Raw genomic sequence first — 27,459 nt, forward strand, 5'->3', positions numbered from 1 at the left:
TAGTGAATCTGGTTCACATTAGGAGGAAGAAATCTGAAACAAAATCTGCCTGAATAATCTGTCCTGGGTGTTGTCCTGCAATGTGCTTAGTGACTTCAGACAAGGATTAAATAGCGGTTTATTATTAGTACTGAAGTTTACAGCATATCATGTGATGAGGAGTAAGCACTGACTTAATTGAACAGAACAAGATAACTCACATCACTCATCCTGATCTTACTTTCACAGCACTGAGTGTGCTCACATGCTATCTTCATCCCAGTGTGACCTTTGATTCACATTTCCCTCCTCTGAATTGCCAATCTGTACTGCTAAAAGACAGTAATTTATACCTAGAGAGATAGCAAGAAGGATACCTGCAGACAGTGGAAATCTCTGCCAAATCGTTTCCGGACTGCAAATGCAAAAAGGCTCTTAAGGTTAGAGATGGTCAAAATGTGTTATACTAGCTAAGCGGGACATCTGTTTAAGAGATCCCCTCTTCTATTACCAAGCAGATCAGTCTCTGACTTATAGGTTGGTCCTTCCCTATTATTTCAAGGTAAATTCCTGCAATTTTCTCAACTGGAGTCCATTCATTTTAGTCCTTATATTAAGAAAGCTTCTAAATGAAATGGTTCCAGGGAGTATTACTTAGTACAATAGCAAGGAATGTCTCATGTGTTTTGTTGTTCTTTTATGATTCTTGGGTTTTGATGTCAAAGAATTTTGATTTTGCATGTATTTTTATGTTATTTTGATTTTAACACTATGCCTTATTTTTATCATTATACAGTATCTGTAATGTTACCTTGACATGATTTTTTTTTATTTTCAAACACAACCATCACCGCTTCATGCATTTTCTTGTTGGCACTGGTGTTCCATATTTACCATGGGCAGCAAAAGTTGCAATGTGTGTCTTCTACAGTGAAACAGTATTTAAGATGACAGGGTGTTATCATCATTATCCAAATTAGTGGATACAAAAGTAATCGAACATAAGAAATTTGACAAGCAAGAGAAGACCATTCAGTCCTTCAAGTTTGTTTGTTTAGCTAATAGAAAGTATTCCCAATATCCTATCTAGAACCTTTTAAAATCTAGTCAAGTTTTCTGCTTCAACCGTATTTCTTTGCAGTTTGTTCCTGATTCCCACAACTCCCTGAGTAAAGAAGACTCAAGATTGAACAGGCTTAATTTTCCAAATCTATCAGTATACAACATGTCCTTAAGTCCTAGGATATACCCAACTGCTTATCTGAACAGCTTAAAGTGCTGCTTTGTCTTTTTTGTAGCACGATGACCACAACTGCACACAGTTCTCCAGAAACAGTCTCACTATTGTATTACATAGCCTGAGCATAACATCCCTTGATTTATATTTGGCAGTTTGTATGATATAAACTAACATTGTATTTGCCTTTGCAATTGCTTCTTTACACACTTTAGACAACTAGAACATTGTGTCAACACACTGTACATCTCTTAAGTTCTTTCCAATTTTAATATCGTCTACAAATTTCACACGTTACCTAACTACACCAGAATCAATGTATTATCAAAGTATTTAATATAAATGAGAAAAAGTAGCCTTGGAAGGACTGTCCTCTGAGGGACTCCACTGATTGACCTCTTTCCCTATGGTAGTTAACCAACTTGAGATCCAGTTTTGAAGGATAATTCTGATGCAATCAACTTCTAGTTCCAAAATTAATATTTGGTGTTTGACTATATCAAAAGCTATTTGAAAGTCTAAGTGAATTATGTTGTATGCTTTGCTTATGTCAACTGTTGCAGTAGAAAATTCTAATAGACCGGCTTGGCAGAATGTTCATCTCATAAATCCATGCTGGCTTTAATTACGTATGCTATGTTCATACAGGTATTTTTCTAATTAATTTCTCTTATATTTTCTATTATTTTGAATGGTACACAAGTGCAACTTATTGTGTGTAATTTCCCAAATGCATTTTGTCTCTCTTCTTGTAGACTGGAGTCACATTTGAAATTTTCCCGTCATCTAGTGGTGTCTTCTTTTTCAAGTGACTGCTCAAATACTCGTATGCTTAATGAATGTTTATAAATGATGACTTTCATTTCTATCAGTATGACTGGTAGAATCCCATCAGCTCTGGGGATTTTATTAGTCTTCAACATATCAAGGGATTGAAGTACATCTGACTCTTCTACTTTGAAATCTGCTACTGCCTGAGGCATTTCATTTGTTTTTTCTTTTACAAATACTCAAGTTAAATTCTGGAACTCACAAGTCATTGCCATCAACAAAAGCACAAGATGGCATTTCACATTATAAACAAAACTGGCAGTGCAAAGTGAACAAAACGCAACAATAAAACTAAATTACGTGTCCAAAATGAAGTGGAAATCAATACTAAATCAATACTAAAAATTAACTCCTCCATTGGCCTAAACCCAGACAGTTTGCTTTCTGTATATTGCATATTGCTAACATTTTTAGCATTTTGCCTCCCATTACCCAAAGATATGTGTTAAGATTAAAAGGCGTATCTAAATAATTTCTGTGTTATTAAATGCAGCTATGTATGAGAGTAATCTCTGACCCCCAATTTTCATAACAGAAAAAATAGGCTCCAAAATGGATGCACGGAAGGACAGATTCTGACCTTTTGAAATATGAATTTTAATATATTCATTTTGTTGTCCATTTCCCCATTTTTTTTCCATTACAGGGTGTGTCACCATTCCGCAATTTTTACGATCACAAGATGACTTCTTAAATCATTCATTTTTCATCTGTTTACTTTTTATTATATTAGCAGAAAACTGTTTTATTTTTGACTTTTTAGGACTGCCATACTTTGTCAATATTTTAATTTGAATTCAGATTTTAAAGCTTTTATATTTTATGATCATTGTGGTTTTTGCAGATAGTCAAATATGTAATGCTTGTACTATATAAAAATATTAACATTTTTTCTCAACAGATGGAATGTTTTGATGGATTACTGTTATACAACCCCTTCTGGAAACCCAAGTGATGAAATCAGATATGATCTCTTTTTTAGGTAATTTATTTGGATTACAGTATTTTGAGAAAAAAACAAACGATGTATTAACAAATTTCACTCATTCCTCTGTCTTTTTAGAAAGCAAATGTGAATGCATTGTTGTGCTTTCAGTTTTTCCAAATTTTAGATTTTAACTGCTCAAGTATATTTAAATATTTTAAGCATCCTTCAACATTTAACCACTTTGAAATTATATCAAAATGTGACTCTGTGCACCCAGTAGCTTAAAAACACAATCCAGTCGAGACTTGGCAAGTTACAATGCAAAATGTTAGAAACACAAGGATTTTACGCAAAACCACTCCAGTTTTTGCTATTGAGAGATATAGTACATACATAAAATTTAAGTATCCACAGGAAAAGCATTGTGACATGATGAAAATAACATAATGAAAGCCTTATGCAGGAAATGTCTTTTTTTCAATGCAGGAAATGCATTCTGTTTTTCAACATAACCTCAGTGTTTAGCTTTCAGCTCAGGTGGTCAAATATCTGGAACCCAGCAAATCTGAACCTGCAGGTAAAAGAAATCTTCCACTACAGACCAGTTGATGGTGAATATAATGCCGCTTTCTGTGCATCAAGAAGTTCCCAGTGAATTAGTGAATTCCTGTGCGCAGTCTTAGTAATGTCACCGATTTGTCCAATTACTGTGGAATCATGAGTAAATATAATGGAATGTGATTTTAAGTGTCTAGGCCAGAGTAAACTTGTCTCAGATGATGTAACATAAAATACATTTTAAAGTTCATCCGTCATATGAGTTGCTGTGTAAGAAATTATTTTTATGTATTTTTCTATGTCTATATGTACTATATATACCGTATATACAATGCTGAACAAAAGTATCATCATCTCGCGTATAAGTATTGTTTTTACAGAACAATGGACCACTGCCAGCCTTGTGTAAAACATGGCAAAGGTTTGACCATGTGTTTACCTTAGGTTTCTCCCTCTTTCACTCTACACTATATTGCCAAAAGTATTGGGACACCTGCCTTTACACACACATGAACTTTAATGACATCCCATTCTTAATACATAGCCTTTAATATGGAGCTGACCCACCCTTTGCAGCTATAACAGCTTCAACTCTTCTGGGAATGCTTTCCACAAAGTGTAGGAGTTTGTTTATGGCAATCTTTGACCATTCTTCCAGAAGAGCATTTGTGAGGTCAGGCACTGATGTTATGAAGCCTGGCTTGCAGTCTCTGCTGCAATTCACCCCAAAGGTGTTCTATCGAGTTGAGCTCAGGGCTCTGTGCAGGCCAGTCAAGTTCTTCCACATGAAACTTGCTCATCCATTTCTTTATAGACCTTGCTTTGTGCCCTAGTATGCAGTCATGTTGGAATAGGAAGGGGCCATCCTTAAACAAAGTTGGGAGCATGAAATTGTCCGAAATGGCTTTGTATGCTGAAGCATTAAGAGTTCCTTTCACTTGAACTAAGGAGCCAAGCCCAACCCCTGAAAAGTAACCCCACACCATAATCCCCCCTACACCATACATTACACTTGGCACAATGCAGTCAGGCAAATACCGTTCTCCTGGAAACCACCAAAACCAGACTCATCCATTGGAGTGCCAGACAGAGAAGCATGATTCGTCACTCCAGATGACACATTTCCACTGCTGTAGTGTCCAGTGGTGGTATCGATCCGATGCTTTGTATTGCACTTGGTAATGTAAGGCTTGGATGCAGCTGCTTGGACATGGAAACCCATTCCATTAAGCTCTCTACACACTATTCTTGAGCTTTTGGAGGTCTGTAGCTATTGACTCTGCAGAAAGTTGGCGACTTCTGCACACTGTGATCCTCAGCATGCGTTGTCCCCACTCTGTGATTTTACATGGTCTACCACTTCGTGGCTAAGTTTCTGTTGTTTCCAACTGCTTCCACTTTGTTATAATACCATTAACAGGTGACTGTGGAATATTTAGTATCAAGGAAATTTCATGAATGGACTTATTGCACAGGTGGCATCCTATCGCAGTACCATGCTTGAATTCATGGAACTCCTGAGAGTGACCCATTCTTTCACAAATGTTTGTAGAAGAAGTCTGCTTGCCTAGGTGCTTGATGTTATACACCTGTGGCCATGGAAGTGATTAGAACACCTGAATTCAATCATATGGAGGGGTGTCCCAATACTTTTGGCAATAAAGTGTATATAGGATGAGTAAGTACTCTTTAGCTGTCTTCTTATACATGCCTACAGCAATATGCTTAGGGATGTCTTTGTCTAGTAAGCATGGCTCAAGATATATAGTGTATATATATATATATATATATATATCAAGATATATATATGTGTGTATATATATATATATATATATATGTGTATATATACAGGTATATGTATATATATTGTCACACACGCGCGAGTAGGAGACCGCGGACGGATTTTAACACACCTGGGAAGACATTCACCGGCAGGGAATGGCGGGGTACTAACTTTTTCCCTGTGCTTTCTTTCAGGAAAAAAGACGCTCCGCTTCCATAAGCCGGCTTTGCCCGCAGTACGTTACTTCCGCCCTTCCTCCGCCATCTTGTCCTGACGTCATCGGTCCCAGCATCCCTCACGGTTCCTTCCCAGCATTCCTCCACTTCTGGCTCCTCCCTCATAAAATGGCCGCCGACGCCATGTTTCGGCGTCGCGCTTATGAACTGTTGTGTTTATAATTTTGACCAGTTTTTTTCATTTATTATTGTGGATCGTCTACAATATACGGGGCAGGAAAACCCCAAACCTTTTTGCTGTCTCCTGCTCAGTCTTTTACAATATATATATATAATGTTCTGGTAGTATTGGGTTTGAAAGCAAAAGCTAAAGTCAGGTCAGGAATGATGAGGTTTTCTGGCAGTCTGCGGCTTTATGTGGTGGAGCAGGAGTGGCAAATCACGTCTCATGGTGGAAATGATGTTAGTGGTCCTCTGGATCATCATCCTCCACTCTAGGGAAAGTGGTCCTTGTGCCTGAGATAATTTCAGTGTACTTGGACATCTAATTAAACAGTAAGTAGTGGAACTTGCACAGCAACAGTTAAATGATTATTGCTAGCTTTTCACTGTAGTTAATTTTCTACACAATATTTTACATTATGAAAATTATATTTAACTAGCAAAATACCCGCGCTTGGCAGTGGAGAAGTAGTGTGTTAAAGAAGCTATGAAAAAGAAAAGGAAACATTTTAAAAATAACGTAACATGTAATTGTTTAGTCACTGTTATGAGTGTTGCTGTCATATATATATATATATATATATATATATACACACACACATACACACACACACACACATATAAACATATATACATATACATATATACATATAAACATATCTACATATACATATATCTACACATACACATATCAATATATATATACATATACACATATATATACATATATACACATATCAACATATATACACACATACATATACATACATACATACACACACATATACATATATACATACATACATACAGATAAATATACATATACAGTATATACACTGTAAAAGATGTAACAACGAACAGCATAAAGGTTTGGGGTTTTCCGGCCCCGTATATTGCAGACAATCCACAATTCAATAAATCAAAAATCGGGTCAAATATAAACAAAACAGTTCATATGCACGACGCCATTCTGAGGCGTCGGTGGCCATTTTATAGGGGAGGAGCCGGAAGTGGAGGAATGCTGGGAAGGAACCGTGAGGGAGGATGGGACTGCTGACGTCAGGAAAGATGGCGGAGGAAGGGAGGAAGTAGACGTACTGCGGGAAGGCTTATGATGGCGGAGCGTCTCTTTTCCTGGAAGACATTAAAGGAGAAAGGTTAGTACCCCGCCACTCCCTGCCGGGAATGTCTTTCGAAGCGGTTTAAGGTCTGTACACGGTCTCCTACTAGCGCGTGCGTGACACGACCCCCCCCTTAGCCCAAGACCGTCAGGTCGGGCGGACCTAACCGAGAGGTCGTGGATGCGAGAGAGGGCATTGGCATTGGCCGCGACGAAAAGTGACTGTGAACTTATAGGGCTGCAAGTCCAGAAACCACCTGGTGACCCGCGGATTCGACTCTTTGTGTAGGGACATCCACTGAAGCGCAGCGTGATCAGTCACTAGAGTGAATTCGCGACCCAACAGGTAGTACCGGAGATAAGTTACCGCCCACTTAATGGCCAGAGCTTCCCTCTCCACTGCCGCATACCTGGTCTCTCGATCTAGCAGTTTCCGGCTTAGGTACATCACGGGGTGTTCGACACCATCGACGCTTTGGCTCAACACGGCACCCAGGCCTGTGTCCGAAGCGTCGGTCTGGAGGATAAAAGGCAGCCCAAAATCAGGGGTCCTTAGTACAGGTGCCGACGTTAGGGCCTTTTTAAGGTCACTGAATGCGTGTTCCGTCTTGTCGTTCCATACCACATGTAGGGGAGCGCCCTTCTTTGTTAAATTAGTCAACCGGCGGTAATACCCCGCTAGCCCCAAGAAAGCCTGCACCTGTCTCTTGGTATTCGGACGGGGCCATTCCAGGATGTCTTTGATTTTGGAACATTGGGGTCTCACCTGTCCTCGTCCCACAAGGTAGCCTAAATACTTAGCCTCCTTTAAGCCAAAGAAACACCTACAGGGGTTGATGCGGAGGCCGGCCTTAGCCAGTGTCGCGAGGACAGCAGAGACCTGCAATAGATGCTCTTCCCAGGTGCCGGAATAGATGACGACGTCATCCAGGTAGGCGGCACTATAGGACTGGTGGGGCTTCAGCACTCTATCCACCAGACGTTGAAAGGTCGCTGGGGCCCCGTGCAGCCCAAATGGGAGGACCTTGTATTGCCAATGTCCACTTGGGGTGCTAAAGGACGTTTTTTCTTTTGCAGATGCCGTTAAGGGAATTTGCCAATACAATTTTGTCATGTCAAGGGTAGTCAAGTATCGAGCCGCAACCAGCTGCTCAAGTAAGTCGTCGATGCGGGGCATCGGGTAGGCGTTGAGCTTGGAGACCTGGTTCTGACATCTAAAGTCATTGCAGAACCTCCAAGAGCCGTCCGGCTTGGAATTGAGGATGATTGGACTGGAGCAAGGGCTATGGGCTTCCTCGATAATGTCCATATCCAACATTCGTTGCACCTCCAGTTCCACTTCGGCTATAGGGCCTCTCTCGGACGATTACTCTGGAGTCTGTGACTATATCGTGCGCAATCAGCGAGGTCCGGCCCGTTGACTCACTCACTACTTCGGGGATGGCGTGAATAGCCTGGGTTATCTCTCGCCGCTGTAAGGGTGTCAGCTCGTCACCAAGGTTAAGGGCAGACGTGCTAGCGAATAGGGAGGGAATAGAGAGGGATCTACGAGTGTCGGGAGACTCCTCCCTGTCCTTCCAAGGTTTCAACAAATTGACATGGTAGATCCTCTCGCTCGGTCGACGATTAGGTTGCTTAACTAAATAGTCGACGAGCCCCTTTCTTTCCTTAACCTCGCATGGCCCCTGCCAGTGAGCTAGCAACTTGGAGTGGGAGGTAGGAACGAGTACCATCACTCGATCCCCCGGGCGGAAGTCCCAGAGGACGGAGTTGCGGTTGTAATACCGGGCCTGCGCACAAGTCTCGTGGTCCTTTAGGAGTGGCCTGATTTTAGCGAGCCTGTCGCGCAGTTGCGCCATATACTCCAATATATTGGAGGAGGGAAGGGCCTCAGCCTCCCAGCCCTCTTTTAGTATGTCTAAAAGTCCTCGGGGTTGTCGCCCGTACAATAATTCAAAAGGGGAGAAGCCCGTAGAGGCCTGGGGCACCTCCCGGTAGTCAAAAAGCACGAGCGGTAGGAGCTGGTCCCAATTCCTGCCATCGACGCTGACTACTTTGCGGAGCATCTGTTTAAGCATCTGGTTAAAGCGCTCCACCAACCCGTCTGTTTGGGGGTGGTAGACAGACGTCTTCAGGTGTTTTATTCGCAGTAATCTGGCAACCTCCCTGAACATATCTGAGGTGAAGGGAGTACCCTGGTCCGTGAGGACTTCTTTGGGGATACCCACTCTGGAAAATAAGTTGACTAATTCCCGTGCAATATTCTTGGTATTAGCGGAGCGCAGGGGAACCACCTCTGGGTATCGGGTCGCGTAATCCACCATGACCAATATGTATTTATGGCCACGGTTAGAGGGTTCCAGGGGTCCTACTAAATCCACCCCTATTCTGTCAAACGGGATTTCTATCAGGGGTATTGGGATGAGAAGAGCGCGGTCCCTCCTAGGAATCTGGCGAATCTGACATTCCAGACAGGATTGACAGTAGCGCCGGACCTTCTCGTTGATCCCGGGCCAGTAAAAGCGGAGCTTGATTCTCTCCAATGTATTTTCGGCCCCGAGGTGGGCGCCTAGGAGGTGAGCGTGAGCTAGTTCACATACCTCCCGCCGGAAGGTATGCGGCACTAGCAGCAATTTCCGCACCTCACCCTCGTGGGTTGCCACCCGATACAACAGATCATTCTCCAGCACAAAGAAGGGCTTGCGTGGCATGGAACCGTCAGCTTGTGAGCTGCCTGGAAGAACAATCGCATTCCGGGCAAACCGCAGGGAATCATCATTCCACTGCTCCCTTTTAAATGAGGCAGGCGTGGACCGAAATTGATGGTCCAAATTGCTCAGGGGGTCTTGTGAGCGGGTTGGCGGAAGTGTTCCCTGGCTTGTCCCTTCCCCGGCGGATACTTCTGGGTCAGGGTCCGTCGCCTGAGAAACGTCCCCCGATGGGCCTGCGTCACTAGGGACTGCCCCAGAGCACGGCGTGGAGACTGTAGGAGGGGTGCCTCGCCCCCTCATCACTAGACCTAGTGAGGCCCCGGGAGCGGTGTTCGTCTTACCGCATTTTCTGTGCGACCAGTCTTGTCCCAAAATTACTGGATGGGGGGGTTCGCGACCGTCAAGTTGGATACCTGCCCCTTCAACGTGATGTAACAGCGGGCGTAACAGTAAGACTTGGTCTCCCCATGCACACAAGTGACTTGCAAATGCTGCGTAACCCACTGTCGCGGTAATACGTAACGGCGAGCAACAATGGTAATGTTGCTGCCAGAGTCAAATAAAGCCACCACCGAGTGCCCGTTCAGTAACACCACTCCCGTGTTTGGACTTGCCAGCGGGTGCGACGGAGTACAGTACCTTTCCACGGTGGCCCAGGTGCAGTCCATCGGCTCCGAGGGGGTGTTGAGGGGACAGGTCAGCAGTAGATGGCCGGTCTCACCGCATTTGAAACAGCGCGGGGAGGCCGGCTTTTTTTTGGGCCTTTGCGGTGCTTCCGCAGCGCGTCGAGAGGGCTCGGGGGTGGCCGCCCATCCCTGTCGGTTCCCACGAGCGTACCTTTCCGACCCCCCGGCTTGGTAGACCACGAGCTGACGCTCCAGGACTTCCAGGAGGCCTGGCATATCCTTATAGGGGTGGCGCTGGACCTGCTGGGCGAGGGAGCTTGGCAAGGCGTTCACCAGGCCCTCACAGGCCACCTGCTCCATGACCTTCCGGGCTTGGGGACCTTCGGGCCGTAACCAGCGTCCCATCTTCCCCCAGAAGTGGAAGGCCTGTGCACGGGCTGGTTTGTCCGGGTCAAACTGCCAGCTCCGCCTGCTGGCCCGGCATGATGCTGCTTTAGGATCTCCTGCTTTAGGAGGTCGTAACTCGCGGCCTCCTCCTCGGGGAGGTCGTAATAAGCCCGCTGCGCGGGTCCCTTCAGGTAGGGCGCCAGAATGGACACCCACTCAGACCGCTGCCACTCATTCCGGGTGGCTGTCCGTTTGAATATGCCCAGATAAGACTCTATGTCATCCGCCTCTGTCATGGGTACCAGAGGCGGGGGCGTTGGACAAGGCGGATCGGGTCTTACCCTTTGGGCTTCTGCCAACCTGGCTTTCGTTTCCTCCAACTCGCGGGTGGTAGTCGCTTGCGGTAGGGCCAGGATCTGGGCGTTCATTCCCTGCAGCACTGTGTTGAGGCCTTGTCCTTCAGTCATCTCTCTCGGACTGGTATCCTGCCGGCTACGCCACTGTAAAAGATGTAACAACAAACAGCATAAAGGTTTGGGGTTTTCCGGCCCCGTATATTGCAGACAATCCACAATTTAATAAATCAAAAATCGGGTCAAGTATAAACAAAACAGTTCATATGCGCGACGCCATTCTGAGGCGTCAGAAGCCATTTTATAGGGGAGGAGACGGAAGTGGAGGAATGCTGGGAAGGAACCGTGAGGGAGGATGGGACTGCTGACGTCAGGAAAGATGGCGGAGGTAGGGCGGAAGTAGACGTACTGCGGGAAGGCTTATGATGGCGGAACGACCCTTTTCCTGGAAGACATTAAAGGAGAAAGGTTAGTACCCCACCACTCCCTGCCGGCGAACGTCTTTCAAAGCGGTTTAGGTCCATCCGCGGTCTCCTACTCGCGCGTGCGTGACAACACACATATATATACATACATACATACATACATACACACACACATATATACAGTAATACCTCGCTATTTCGCACTTCGACTTTCGCGGCTTCACTCTATCGCGGATTTTATATGTAAGCATAACTAAATATATAGCGGATTTTTCGCTGCTTCGGGGTTCTCGGACAATGTGTCTTTTTACTTTCTGTACATGCTTCCTCAGTTGGTTTGCCCAGTTGATTTCATACAAGGGACGCTATTGGCGGATGACTGAGAAGCTAACCAATCAGAGCACGCAGTTATGTTCCTGCGTGCTGAATGCAGTGTTAACCAAGTCTCGTCTCACTCATTCAGCATCAACGTGTTTCGCTGTGTAAAGAGTTGTGCTCTTTTGTGTTTATCTTTGTGCATAGTCAAGCCCTTCATTATGGCTCCAAAACGATCTGCTACTGCTTCAGGGGCTGTGCCCAAGCGCAAACGGAAGATGTTAACGATTGCCGAAAAGGTAAACATTTTGGATTTGTTGAAGGCTACGATTCTTTTTATTTAAAAAGTAGGAAAGGAATATAAGATCAACGTCCGCAGTGTTCTTTTAACCAGGGTGCAAAATGAGTTGTAAGTGGATGTAATAAGGCAGTAGTCTGGATGGAATCTGCTTTAGGGATTTGGATTGAAGACTGCCAGAAGAAGAACAACGGCAGTGCTACACAATTGCCTGAAGTGGCTCCTTTGGAAGAGGTGTAACGCACTCCTTTGTTGTGCAGTAAAATTAAACTCATTGTTATCGGACAAGTCATCGTGTCATTGTTGGTGAGTAACCATAATTAATTTTCTACTTGCAGTACTTAGTACATGTACGTACGTTTAGTGTCACTGTACACACATTTACTGTATACTATTTTTCTTGCATTGTACGTATTTATTGCTGGTGGCCTGTCTATCGTAATATCTGTAACATGTGATATCGGAGACACTCAATATCTTTAAAATAATATTTACAGTTTTACAGTATATAAACAGTGTGTTTAAAATATATAAAAAGAACCATACAAACATATGGTTTCTACTTTGCGGATTTTCACCTATTGCGGGGGGGTCTGGAACGCAACCCCCACAATCGAGGAGAGATTACTGTATATTGTATATATATATATATATATATATATATATATATATATATATATATATATATATATATATATATATATATATATACACTGACACATATATACATATATATACAGATCTACATATACCTGTATATACATATCTACATATATATAAACATACATACATACATACATATATATCTACAGTAAATATATATATACTGTATATAACAAAATCCCCGTGCTTCGCAGCGATGAAGAACTGCTTCTAAATTTTTATTAAGAAGAAAAGAAAACCTTTTTAAACTGAGGTAAAATATACCAATAACTATCTGTTAAGGATCTCTTTGTATACCACGTTGTCAGTTCAGAAATCCGGTTGTAATATGACCAAGCTGTGCACTGAGATTACTTTTGAGAATGCAACGTATAGTTTTGTCCAGGAGAAAAGCAATGTTGCCTCAAATCAATGGCAACCTTTTGTAGGGTGTGTCCCTGAGACTTAGTAATTGTCATCTCGAAGCAGAGCCTTACTGGAAATTTGAGGCATTTCAATTGAATTGGGAGATCAGGGGGTATAACGGTGATGCCAGGAATACATTCAGAGTGTGGCGCTCTGCTGTTTTCGAATGCCATATAAGACTATTGTTTCTCCTTGCTTCGCGGTTCTGTACTGTTTTATTGTTCGTTTATTACGATTGTTATAGTTATTGTGTAGCTATTCGAGACTTGCCTTACTGTTCAGGTACCCATTTCCTTTATTTAATCCGCGGCTTGTACGTTATTTTTTGTTCGTTTATTACGATTATAGATATTTATCGATTCCCTTCTTTAGCTGACTGCCTGCTCATATAAGACGCTCCTCTGGTTTTTTGTGAAACAGCCTTTACACAGCTTCTCCGCTGTTTTATAAACGAACAACATATAAAGCCATCACCTTGTCAATTGTGCAATGTGTTTTTTGAACAGGTTTGATGCATGGAAGTGATCACTTTCAGTCAGTTCACGTGAGCTGCTCTCTTGTGTGATGTTGCGATGTCCACGGCTTTATTTAATGTTAGCTAAGACCCGGCACTTAAAAGTTTCTGGCTGCACTCCAGTTGTAATATGACGAAGATGCGCAAGCTCACTCTTGAGAATGCAACGTATAGTTGTCCAGGAGAAAAGTAATCTTGCCTGAAATCAATGGCATCGTTTTGTAGGGTCTGTTCCTGAGACTTATTACTTGTCATCGCGCAGCAGAGCCTTACTGGAAATTGGAGGCATCTGAATTGAAATGGGAGATCAGAGGGTATAAAGGGGATGCGAGGAATACATTGAGTGTGGAGAAACTCTAGAGACAGCGTGTGTATTAACTTGTGGATTTTTCTGTGAGTATTTGGTGGCAGCGTGACGAAGTTGCTTCCACAAGACCGCATTAGCTGTGGAGCTCGGAGCATATTCTTTTCCTACCTTGTCAATTGTGTAATGCGTTTTTTGAACAGGTTTGATGCCTGGAAGTGATCACTCAGTCAGTTCACGTGAGCTGCTCTCTTGTGTGATGTTGCGATGTCCACGGCTTTATTTAATGTTAGCTAAGACCCAGCACTTAAAAGTTTCTCGCCACAGCAATTTTTAACTCCGTTACAAAGTGATCCAAAGTCTCATTTATACCTCGTGTCTTCTCATTAAAATTGTATCTCGCGAATAAAGTATTCAGCGTTTTTCTTCAGCGCTCTTTGGGAGCTCTTCCTTCTTTTCTATGTACTGCGGTCACAGTCAGTTCACGTGATTACGTGGGAGGCGTGATGATGTCACACGCAGCTCCGCCCCCCACGGCCATCGAGCTAACGTCCATTACAGTATATGGAGAAAAATAGGTTCCAGTTATGACCATTACGCGTAGAATTTCAAAATGAAACCTGCCCAACTTTTGTAAGTAAGCTGTAAGGAATGAGCCTGTCAAATTTCAGCCTTCTACCTACACGGGAAGTTGGTGAATTAGTGATGAGTGAGTAAGTGAGTGAGGGCTTTGCCTTTTATTAGTATAGATATAGCAATTATTTCTGACTGTCTGATTATGGATGAAGAATCATATAGACTTTGCTGAGGCAGCATTCTACTGCAGCTGTAGCATTTAAAAATTCTATTAAATCTTAACTTCCAATGGTCTGCCCATTTGGAAAAACAGTATCTCACTGTAAATGTAGTTACACAAACCATAAGAAAAGTTCTCAGACTTATGAAACTCTCCTGTAGTGGTTCGCCTTGTTGCTAAACAGCTTCAAGGTCCTGGTTTCTAACCCTTTCCCTAATGCTGTCTGTGTGGAGTTTGCATGGTCTCCCAATATTTCCATGAGTTTTCTCTGGGTTTCCTCTCACATCCCAAAGACATCCATGTTAGGCAGCTGGCAGCTCTGAAGTGGCCCAATATGAATAAGTGTGGCTGTTGTCTAGTTCATGATTGGTTCCTATCTTGATGCCACTGCTACCAGGACAGATATCAGCTTCATATAACCCTGAACTGTCCTAACTGGTTAAATAATTAATTACTGCATGAACAATTTTTTTGCATAGATACATTAGATATAGTCAATATTTACTTAATATCAGTGATGTCAATTAAGAATTTTGGATTTTTCAGTATTAATGGATGTCACTAAAAAGGCATTGTGGCACAGTAGTTGTCTCTACTGTCTGACAGCTTCAGGACACTTTAATTCTGAAACCTTTGAACCTGTGCATGTAGATTTCATGTTCTGTCCTTATGTGGATAATTGTTTTCTATAACTTTCTCAAACATTCCCAAATATATGCAGTTTAGGTTAGTTAGCCGTTCTATACTGAGCTCCAGTGTAAATGTGTGCGTTTGTTTGTGTATTTGTGTGGTCCCTATAATGGACTGACACTTCATCCTCTTCTGTTTACTACCTTGTTTCCAATGTTTCCAGGACAGGCCCTAGCCCTCATTTACCTAAATTAAGTAGGCTTGAGGATGTTATTATTCTGAAATATGGTGATAACAAGTCTTTATTCATTCAAAATTCTACAAGTAGGTTTAATCAGATTAGTAGAAATCAATAGAGCACTTCGTGCAGGCACTGCTTAATGTACTGCTGCATTGTCTTGTGTCACCAGTGTGTGCTGCATTCACAATGTGATACATAAGAACGACAACAAGAATGAATAAAATAAACACCAAAATAACTTGATCAAGCTAACACTTTGTTCTGTATAACACAAGTAGAAGCTGTTGGTGAAATCTGCTTTATTCTAGGGCTGTCTCTATATGTGAGAGGAATCACAGAAAATGTAAGCTAATGTGAATTAGGTTTTGTAATTGATAAGTACTGTAAATGATTAATTGTAGGTTATTCTTTTGCATGAACTGCCTTGTGAATTATCCATTAATACAATTAGAGCTATTCATCAGTTTCCAAACCCACTTAATCTAATTCAATGGGTGAATAAAACAGAGAGGATGAAAAATGTTTGGGGCTCCACAAGGGAAATCACATCTTAACATCATATGCAAATGTAAAAGAACAAAAAAAAAAAAAGATTTGAAGAGAGGTCTTGTGTTAGTCACCTTGGCATGCTTTGCCATTACTTGCTGCTAAAAACTGACAAGTGTGTTCTGCAATGTGGAGAAGACAGGTAGTGGTGGGCTCAAGGAAAGCCCACGTAACAGGAGGCCATCAGTTCTTCAGAGTTTGGGTTTACTGCAGGTGTCATCTCAAATATTTCCTTGGAGCCCACATAAGACTTCCAGGGTGCTTGCACACTTAAACTCCTTTTGCCATAATTGCTGGTTGTCAATAATGAAACAAGCACATTTAGATGGTTATTTGTCTCTCTTCATACAAAAATTACTACAGAGGTAATTTTAGAACATTTCAAGTTAAACATGAGAGCAATCAGAACAGAAAATTCATTACTGCCATTTTTTAATTTGCTCACAACATTGACTGAAGCATTCTACCAATGGATTTATCTAGATTCCAAAAACATAGGCAACATTTTTCATTTAAATATGCATCATTCTGGGTGAGGATTGAATTGTTTTTTACTTTTCCTGTTTACTTTCTTATATTTCTACTAGGGGCTTCACCCCTTGCTTACTTCACTCTCTAACCCCGATGCCTGCGCTACTCGCTAGCAACTTCACGTCTCTGCCACTCACCTTTGTGGATTTCACTTCCACCAAATAACAAAACTTTTAATTTTCGCATATTGGCCTCTTCATTGGGAAGAAACACTACTTTTCCCTAATGGCAATGCAAATTAGACAATCTACAAGTCTCCGACGTAAAGATTAAAGCCAAACAATATCTACATACTTCTTTTCGCTTTTAGCTTTTCGTCAATATCGCATTGAATTTTGATTCTGTGTTTGGAATTGCATCATGTCAACGCAACGTGTAACTGCCCATGAGTGAATATCGTTTCCTTCTCTCTACACAAACTGTGTCTGTCAATAGCATTCACACAAATGAGAAATGATTGAATGATGTGCATGGTTGTAAATGTTTTAGATGTGGGAAGGACTTTTCCAAATCTCTTTGCATAAAGTCTTGTCTCGCGGGGCTTGAAATTTTCTCTCAATTTCACTTTCACTAAACAACAAATCTTTTAATTCTCGCGGATATGTCTCTTCATTGGGAAGAAACATTACTTTTCCCTAATGACAACACACATTAGACGGTCTACAAGTCTCTGACTTAAAGTTTAAATCCGAACAATATATTCAATCTCTTTTCGCTGTTCCGTTATTTCACTGAGTAATAATTTCTGTTTGTTTGTGCTAACACCATCTTTACTATCATTTTTTTGAGACTTTTGAATTTTCGTACTTTCATTATCTCTAACCTGCTCTATATGTGTATCGCGCCAATGTTTTTGAATTCTTTACAACATTCTACTTTGTCAGCTATTCTTTGTCTTTTATTTCCAGCCCTGGGTGTGGTTAAATCTCTAGGCACAAAGTCTCATCTCGCGGGACATGAAAATCAAATCTCGTCTCTTTTCCCAAGATTTTTTATTATAATAGAGAGATTTATTTTTTTTGTTAGAGTTGTAGTTTTTTCTAAGTACATGGTTATGTTATTATTATAAGTTTAATTGAAAAGAATGCCATTCGAATACTCTGGTTTGCAAAAATAAAATATTATGTAAAAATTAATAAATATTTGCTGTTCCTTTAAGTTTGGACTTCCAAGTTTTTAATTCCTTTGACTGATTGGGAGGTGATCCAAAAAATATTTTTCAGAGTTTTTAAATATAAATGTTAATTGTGGTAATTTTGTATAATATTCAGTGCATCTAACATCATTTGAAATTGTATCTTTAATTTATTGTATAACAAGTTAACAAGTGGTCTGCAAACATTAAATTGACTTGGGATGAAACTATGCATTATTTTGATGGGAATCTACAAAGTAATTTGGTATAATGTTGCCTTTATGTACTTTATAAATGTTGCTTGTAGAGTGCAAAATCTGCCTTCATTTTCATGTTTCTTCCAACAGTGAGAAAGGTATTTTAATTAGGCCACCTTCTTAAATATATTATTATTAAGCCAAAAGATTATATTATGGGCATTATTATAATAAATGTTATTTGTGTTGAGATACATAGGATTTCACAATCATTTTTCCCATATTGTCCACCACAGTCTATTTAGAGTAGCATCAGACAGGCATACAAATGAGGTAAATGCTTACATTTTCTTTAATTAAATGTGCTGCTGTAGGCTAATGATTCCCTGTCTGTTGTGTACTGTGTTTTATCCTACAGTACATTTTTTAGATTTAAGAGAGAACTACCTTGCTGCATATTCTGAGTAAAATTATGCAAAAGCTTGAAAATAATTTGCAGATTTTAATGCTGAATACAAGCTTCATGGATGCGTCCTATTGGGTGGGACAGCTTTGCTGCTTTCCCACTTTCTAAAAACAACATAAAATAGTCTCCTCTTTAGTGCCTGTGTTTCTTCTTTTTCTCTCGTACTCCCAGTCTCTCCTTTGAAATTTCTTTCCTCGTTCTTCTGATTTTGTTGACCAAACTTACTTATCAGCTTTAAACTTAAATATCCCCAGCAAAGAACAAGCTCTTCAATCCCATGCACTGATACCTTTCAGGTCCAGAATATTCTATTAAGCTATAGAACAGAGCCACTAGACCTTAGGGAGCAAATCACTTGAAACTTTTCTGTTTGTACAGATAGAGGCTCATCATGCCCTCTGTACCAGGCTGCTGCATCCCATGTGGCATACTACTTACTGTATGTATCTGCTTTTCACTCTTGGGCATTCATTTAGAGAGTTGCTTTTCAAGGTAACACTCCAAACAGACGTAGATTACCACCCCTTGATGGTCTCTTCATATACCTGCAATGGCAGACATACTGTTGATAAATTAAAAATCTAGGTTTTAATTTTTCTGCATGACATGAAGAAAAAAAAAAATCCTTGCATCAGAGACACTTATTCAGTAATGGTATTATGGTCTATACAATGAACAGTTTTTTTTAGACTATTAGTTATTTGGGTGGAGGTCCTTTGAACTCCACTTGCCATACTATTCTATCTGATAATCTAACCTTTCATTGAGTGAGGGGTAGTTCATTTGGGTGGCACTGTGTCGCTATGATTAAATCTGCTGCCACACAGCTCCTGGAGACTTGGTTTGGATCTGGCTTGATTATTGTCTGTGTGTAGCTTCTGTAGTCTTCTCTTATCTGTGTTGTCTTTTCTGCAGGTAGTCTGATTTTTTTTTCTTCCACGTCTCAAACTATGCAAGGTTAACTGACATATTTAAATTGGGGAATTATGCCTGAGTGAGAATTGATTTCATTTGACCTTTTGAAGGTCTGGCACCCTAATCAGTGTTCCTTCTTCAAGGGATGATACTGCTGGTATACGACTCCAAACTGGAATACATTTATTTATGAAACAGTTGAGTGAATATTGGTATTATATTTTGAGGAATTTTAATCCTTACTATGAATGATTTAAATGGAAATATAAGAATAAAGCAATCATTACATTTTAATTTCTTATTCAACTTTAACAATATCAAATTGATCATTATACTTTATACGATTGCACTATTTAATGGGTGCATCTTATGATAACATTATTTTGTGGGGCAGTTTAACCAGCACAGTGGAACTTTATCATGTGTGGAGGAATACTGCAAAAATGAATCTACAGAGCCCTCTGAAGACTGTAGATTTTACTCAATTAAATGTAAGACTTTTTTGCTTAGAATTGAAATTCTTAGCATAAGGCAGGCTGTCATTAATTTACTCCACAGACATATTGAGTTTTGCACAGATTATGTAGTTTTTTTTTTCTTTGGATTGGTTTTCTTTTGCATATGCAACTTCCTACTTCATACAAAAGATTTATAAGAGATTTTAAAAGCCCTGTCTAAGTTAATTTCTGTTTTCAGTGACAAAACAAGGCAATATACATCCATTACAAAAAAAAATCAATAATGGCATATACAGTATAGTAGCTTTCTTCAGCTTACAGAAAACTGTAATTTATTAAACATGGCTTTCCATTTTTCAGAAGTGACCTTGCAATACTTTTTCTTTCTGTATGTTAAACAGCTGTGACAAAGACCCTCAAACGACAGTCATAGAAAATGGAAAGAGTCAAATGGGCAGATTTTCCTTTGAAGTTTTCCGGTTTGTGAAGCACAAAAACCAGAAAATGTCAACAGTATTTCTCCACTGTGTGACCAAGCTTTGCAAATCAGATGACTGCCCTCTACTTATGCCGGTAAGGTCATAACGAATCTCTCTGAATGCAGTTTATCTTGAAATATGTGATATTTTACATGACCACATAAATTAAAAATGAAATTACCGTAATTAAGGGAATATTAAAGGAAAATCTAAAAGTACAGAGCACATACATATGTAACTTTAACAAGTTTTGGATGTAGACATGGCAGTTACACTTTGTTTTAAGTCATCACAGGGCATAAACATAGTAATTACCTTGCAACTTCATGAAATGTACCTACTGATTGAGAATACATAGTGTAACTGGAGTAAAGAATTGGAAGTACACATGTCTAATCATTAATCCAAATCTTACTTCATACGTTCCCAATTTTGCTACCCTCATACAGTGGTGTGGAACAGTGGAAGATTTCAAGTTGATAAGCACTGCAGTTCCGATGTTGAAGGTTGCACAAATTGCTGGTGCTGGTACTCACCGCTTAGAAATGGTGCTTGTATGGTAAAAAGTCAATTGTCGTGATACATTGACAGTTTGCTCGAAGTGTCTGTGGCCTACCATGAAGATTCCTGAACGGGTACTCATTGTTATACATGGTAAAGAAGCCAGTACAGTGAAACTTTGATCATTGTGATACAATGACAGTCGAGAATTTTCCCTTGTGAAAATTAAAAATGGGTGCTAAGATAAAGTGGCAATAACTCTATTTTGAAACTGAAAAAGGTGTCAGTACAGCATACTGGTGAGGACCGGGCCACTTTAAACACTGATTGCAATGAGGCTTGCAGAGTAATCATTATGTAACTACATGCCACCAGATTTGTCTGGGCTTCACCAAATGTACACTTTATGTATTTTCACATCAGTTTTGACATTTTGAACCAGATAGTGCTGTTTTAGCATGCAGGTGGCACAGATCTATTGCTTTGAACAATGAATGCTTATGTCCTCATTTTTTGGTCAAGGCATATTAGATTAGATGTTGTCAAGCTGTCCCTTTTTGTGCAACCTCTTCGACTTCTTACTCATCTACTATGGCTACTCATGCTGTAAGTTTAATTAGTATGAACAACTCTGAAGTGAATTTTGCAGGTTAAGAAAGTAGATGGATGAATGTTTTATTAGTAGGCACAACAGACATGTATTTATACTCCTGCTTACCATAAAACAAAACTGTAGTGGAGGTGTTTCATATTTTATCTGTCTAATATATCCAAATGCCTTTAAAATCACTTTAAAACCATATCAAGGGCTCATCTGATGATCAGTGCATTTCTGATCTATCCAGAGAAGTATGCTCCCTTTAGGTTCATGGGAGTTTTCTCTCAGATTCTCTAGGTATGCTGGTTTATTTCCATATTTCTAAGGTGTGCGTGTTCAACTTCATTCCATAAATTAATCAGTTACTGGACCATGCCATATTTTATTACCCTGCAGACACATTTACTATAATGTCTACCAGTAGTTAAGATCTAATTCAGGGAATAAGAAAAATGCTTTGCAGGGATCTGCTAATATATGTAATACTTTATACTCATTGTAAAAAACTAGTGCTAGAAGAGATAATAATAAAGAAAAATCATTGGACTGACCAAGGCATAAAAGTATCTTTCTTTAAATGTTTACACTCCATTTTGTTAACTATTGTCCAATACTTTTCTCCTGAAACTTGTCACCCTCTTTTACATAGTAGTGCTTTCCATGACAAAGGGGCACATTTTTAAACTCCTCTAAATATGGCACTTAACAATTCAGACTTCTCTAGTTGAATAAAACACGCATTAGATCCTCATTGCGTGGTTAATGCACAATAGCCTAGACAGGTGGTGAACAAGCACTGCTACTATTTTAATAGGACATGTGGTACAAGTGTAACCAGAGGCACAGAACGTTACAAGAGAATTTCCATAACTGTTAAGTAGCTGTGTATATGCCCAAGTCGAAAAAGTTTATCCAGGTGCTTTTTTTGTATTGTTAAACTTAATTCAAGTGCATCATTATTACTTTTAATTGATGTTACCATTTTATTTATGTGGCCTAGCAATTTTTCCAAGAAGTTCCTACATATTTGTATGTTTGCCTTAGCTTAACATATGTATTTTTGACATTTTTAAGTACTGTTTTATGTAGAATTTTCTCTGTAATAGTATTCAAAATTTAATAAGCAATGAGCAGTGTAGACACTCATGCAAACAACACTAAATGCTAAAGGGGAACGATTATTTCAGTTACATTCTCACCTGTTTACTGATGAAGAAGCATATCTTACAAATGCACCTACAAGTGAATATGGCACTGAAGTACTGTAATTGCACTCCTTTAGCGTTTACATAGTGTTGTCTGAATTTGGATACAAATATATATTTTATATATTGGGTAAGCGTTATCGTGAGCGTCCAGTGGCTATGGAGTATCTGTTGGCAAAGGGAGATTCACTAATCTTAACTTTTCTGATGATGCTATGATCTTCTTGAAGTCAATGGAGGCTCTGATAGGGGCTCTTGATAGACTGAGCGAGGAGTCTGAGTGTCTGGGCTTGCGAGTGTCCTGGATAAAATACAAGATCCAGGCCTTTAATTATCTTTTGGGCACAGCCATCAAGCAGTGTGTCTGTCTGCGGAGAGAGTTTCAACCTTGTTGAGAGGTTTACTTACCTCGGCGGACGACATTCACGTCTCTGGTGACTCTTCCTATAAGTCAGATGATGGATTGGGAGAACAAATGGGGGGTCATAAGGTCGCTGGAAAGGGGTGTATGGCACTTCCGATATCTTTGCAAAAGGATTAACTTCGAAGTCTTTAGAGTCCTGGTGCAACCATATAGCAAGACATGGATGCTAACCAGTGACCTGAGATGAAGACTGGACTCCTTTGGTACTGTGTCTCTTCAGAGAATCCTTGGGTACCGTTGGTTTTACTTTGTGTCGAATGAATGTTGTTCATGGAGTCCCGAATGAGTCACATTACCTGCATTTTGAGAGACCATCAGGTATGGCACTACAGCCATGTGGCGTGATTTCCTGAGAGTGATCCAGCTTGCAGGATCCTCATTGTTGAGGAGCCAAAAGGCTGGTCCAGGCCAAGGGGATGCCCACGTAACACCTAGCTGTGGCAGATAGATGGTTATTTCTGGAGGGTGAGACTGGACCGCGTGTCTGCCTGGGGGGTTGCCAACCAGGATCCAGAGTTGTTTCATCATTTGGTGGGTGCGGCAATGCACTGTACCAGTGCATGCTCTCCAACCTGGCCTAATCTCATATTTTGGGTAAAAATATAAACTGCCTGTGGGAAGTATGCAAACAGCAAATTAATGTCAATGTCAATTTATTTATATAGCACATTTAAAACAACATAGGGATGCTGTGGCCAAAGTGCTTTACAATAATAGAATATAAGAAAACAAACGATTAACATAAATAGAAATAAAATATATGAACATAAAAAAAAATAATAAATAGAAGTAATGTTATATAATCACAATGAGGAAACCATCAGTATTACTGAAGGTCACAGAATGCAAGTGAATAGAAATGAGTCTTTAATCTCGTTTTAAACAGTTCAATTGTAGACGACTCCTTTATGTGAGGAGGTAAAGAGTTCCACAGGCGAGGAGCAGCAGCTACAACCACTCTGTCCCCCTTAGTGTTACACTTGGTACGAGGAACAACAAGAGACAACTGATTAGAAGATCTAATCACTCTGGGTGGCTGGTGTAAAACACACAATTCGGATAAATAGGCAGGAGCAAGCCCATGTAAAGATTTAAAAACTAGCAACAGGATTTTAAAATCAATTTGAAAACTGACAGGCAGCCAGTGTAAAGATAATATTGAAGAAGATAATATTGGAGAAGCAGAATTAGACTTTCTTGCCCCAACCAGCGGCAGCATTCTGGACCAACTGTAACCTGCGTATCAGGGATTTGCTAATCCCAGAATACAGCGAGTTGCAGTAATCAAGGCGAGGAAAAATAAAAGCAGGAGTAATTTTGTCAAGATCCCTAGAAGATAAAAAAAAGGCTTGATCTTACCTAATAGACGGAACTGGAAAAATCAATTCTTGACTACAGAATTTACTTGTTTCTCAAACTACTGAATGTGATTCCAGGAGGATATTCTGTACAATCTATTTCATCATATTTACATAAGCCTGACATCAAAACCTCCTTACTGAAATATTTTAGAATCTGTAACCTGTTTAATAAGTGACCCTTTTGTATTTAGGTATGTGGCATACTCATCAAACTTCACTACAGAAGAGTGACTTCAGTGTCATGGGATATTGGAATTGCTCATTTAGATCAGAGGCTGAGCAGATCCTTGGGACATCATAGGCTTCAGTCCAGTTGCGTATGTGGACAATGTGTAACAACCTTATTACAGGAGTAATAGAAATGGGATAGTCTTCTGCCAACATAGTGTCAGGTTTTGGCAAAGCTAAGTCATCACTCTGGCCTTAAAATAGTCTTATTGAAGTTCTTTCACCCCTGCCATCTAATGTTAGTTCCTATCATGGTGCTATAACCTGTTACTTAACAAAGGCAGTGTCTGTTGTCCATACTAGCCCCTATGTACTCAAATATGGTGTGTGTGGGGTGGGGGGTGGCTGTCATTTTGTTAAGGTGGGGTTTATTCCTCTAATGTTTTACTTTAAGTCTCACTGTTATCTTCGTAGTGTACTTGCCAACTTAATCACACTCTGTGCTGCCATTTTCACAAATTAAGTTATATTTTATCAAGTGTTTTTTTCCAGATGTGAAATTTTATTTTTATCTTTGTCATTTTCTTTTTAATGGAAAGAGTCAAAGAACTTGTCAAAAGAGCTGTGCTGAGAAACCAATTTCTGAGTTTTGTAAAATATATCAATAGTTTATGCGATTAAAAAAAAGAAAACAACCAAAAAACGTATTACTTCATTTCTCATTGCAACATTGTATATATTACAGTTTTTACAAGGAGTTATAGCCCCAATTTAACCTGCCTGCAAGTTTTTAATTACAATCTATAGCAATAAAAAGCTACTTTCAGAAGAAGTACAGTACATCACCAGTTTGGGGAAGGAATCAACACGGCCAGTCAGACAAATGATTAGGTCTGCATGTCTGCTCCTTTCATAATTGTCTCTAAAGTGCTGTACATCTGACAAACAATTAAAAGGGAATAACAAGGCAGGGACAAGTCAAGATGAACTTTATAACATCAAATTAAATAGTGTAATATTTACAGCTTAATACATGACAACAACAGCACAATTTCATGTAAACAGATTTGAGAACTAAAACTTTGTGTGAGATAAGCAAACAAAAACATGTCTTGGAATTACACTGTTTTGCTTACTTTATTGCCATTACATTGTAAAAAAAATGAATTTAATTTTGTGATTTACATATAAACCAAACATCAACACAAATGCACAACGTAAGAACACTAGTAACCATCATTCTCAATATCTAAGAAAGAACCAGTTTAACAAAAACACTTCAATATGCATACAATTAATATAGAAAACTCAAAGGTCATGATGCTGTTTTAATTCGTCTCACAGCATGTTGATAAGTACTATTAAGAAACAGTAATGTTCATACTCTACATAGACCGAATCCATTAAACAAAAGGAGAGTGAATAGGGGATGTATTGTGCAACAGGTCAACATCTTTGAAGTGGAAATGAATCGTAGACTCAGTATGTTTTTTGTTTTTTCTAGACTAAACAATCCCCTTGGCTCTGCCCTCATAGTAGTGAAACAGGACAAACTTAAACTAAAACTACTTTAACTAAAGCAATAAACAAAAAGTTATCGCTAGCTAAGCGGAGGCAACCTACATTCCAAAATGCCGAGGTAGACTGATTCCCCACTCCTGACATCACACTTCCCCCTTCCCTCAGCCCGCAGCCTCTGTCTCAGATTAGCGTGAATATATCACTCCTGCAAGCAAACTATGATTCTTAGCGCCATGAGAGCGCCTGGAATGTTCAAGCAAATTCTACAAAAAACCAGATCTAAATCCGTTAAGTAGTTCTCTCGTTCACTAGCTAAGCGGATGTAAGATATACCCTGAGGCTGGCGTGGATTCCACAAATTATTCTGTACTGCAAGCAAACTGTAATACAAAATCAACCAGAATGTTCAAGCAAATTACAGAAAAAAAAACAGATCTAAATCTGTTAAGTAGTTCTCGCATGAAAAGCGGACAGACAGACGTTGGATTTTATATATATAGAGATGATGTATTATATAGTCCTTAAGAAGTACTAGTAATACATAAATTACACAAGAATCAAGCTACACTGTCTAATATCTAGTTAAATGACTGGTACATCTTATTCTAAAAACACTAATCACAACAAACATTGTCAGCCACTGCCACAGTATTATCATTTGCAAAAATAGTAATAATAACTGGATGTGTAATTGGTGCCCATTTAAGCATCACAACAGAAAGGTTTTATTGAATTATAGCATATTCAAAAGACTGTAAAGATGCATGTCCTTGACTGACTTGCTCACAGACTGGCAAGACACCCTGATAAAAAAACGTTTTTTACTGATGGAACAATCTCATGGCCCTGTGGCCTACAAAAATCCAGCATTACCAAAATGTCAGGTTAATTCTGAAAAAAATATGAGAAAATTACAGCGATGTTTTGTATTTAATGGTCGGAAATGGTTTTCTTAGTTCTAGTCTATAGTTGAGGAAGAATAGGTAGCATGTTGGCTGGGCCAGTAAGTAGCATCATGATTCAAGTACAGCCTCAAACTTTTTTTCTCTATCTTGATCTTTGTTTCATATAGAAAAAACATATGCAGAAAAATAATTATGAATAATATCTACGTGGAATCAGAAATCAAAATTTAATTGGCTATAAAGTTAACCAAAGTTAACTCAAATCATTTGTGTTACTTGTGTGCCTAGTACAATGAAATTCTTACTTGCATGTCTCCTCAGAACAGTTAACAGTAATACGTTACCAATAAAAGACACACACACAAATATACATAGCATGTATCATATACATTGTATATATAAAGTATATTTGCAAGTATTTGTTTATATATAATCACAGTATAAATATCCACATGCACATAATAAATACACGTTTCAGCATTCGTTCTTATGATTTAGTGTTCAGCAATCTGTGCATAGACTGATGAGAGTGCCAATGGCCCTGTAA

At 39.8% G+C, this 27,459-nt stretch overlaps 1 protein-coding gene across 1 annotated transcript in view; it reads left to right on the forward strand.

Annotated features, from left to right (window-relative positions):
* Positions 1-27,459, forward strand: part of zpld1a (zona pellucida-like domain containing 1a) — a 71,629-nt gene that overhangs the window by 11,043 nt on the left and 33,127 nt on the right. The window contains exons 6-7 of the mRNA XM_039744425.1: positions 2,949-3,029; positions 20,152-20,323. Of these exons, the coding sequence (XP_039600359.1) occupies positions 2,949-3,029; positions 20,152-20,323 (253 nt within the window). The remainder of the gene's footprint in view (positions 1-2,948; positions 3,030-20,151; positions 20,324-27,459) is intronic.

This window comes from Polypterus senegalus, chromosome 2 (genome assembly GCF_016835505.1).
Source record: "Polypterus senegalus isolate Bchr_013 chromosome 2, ASM1683550v1, whole genome shotgun sequence".
In the NCBI taxonomy this organism is placed as follows: domain Eukaryota; kingdom Metazoa; phylum Chordata; class Cladistia; order Polypteriformes; family Polypteridae; genus Polypterus; species Polypterus senegalus.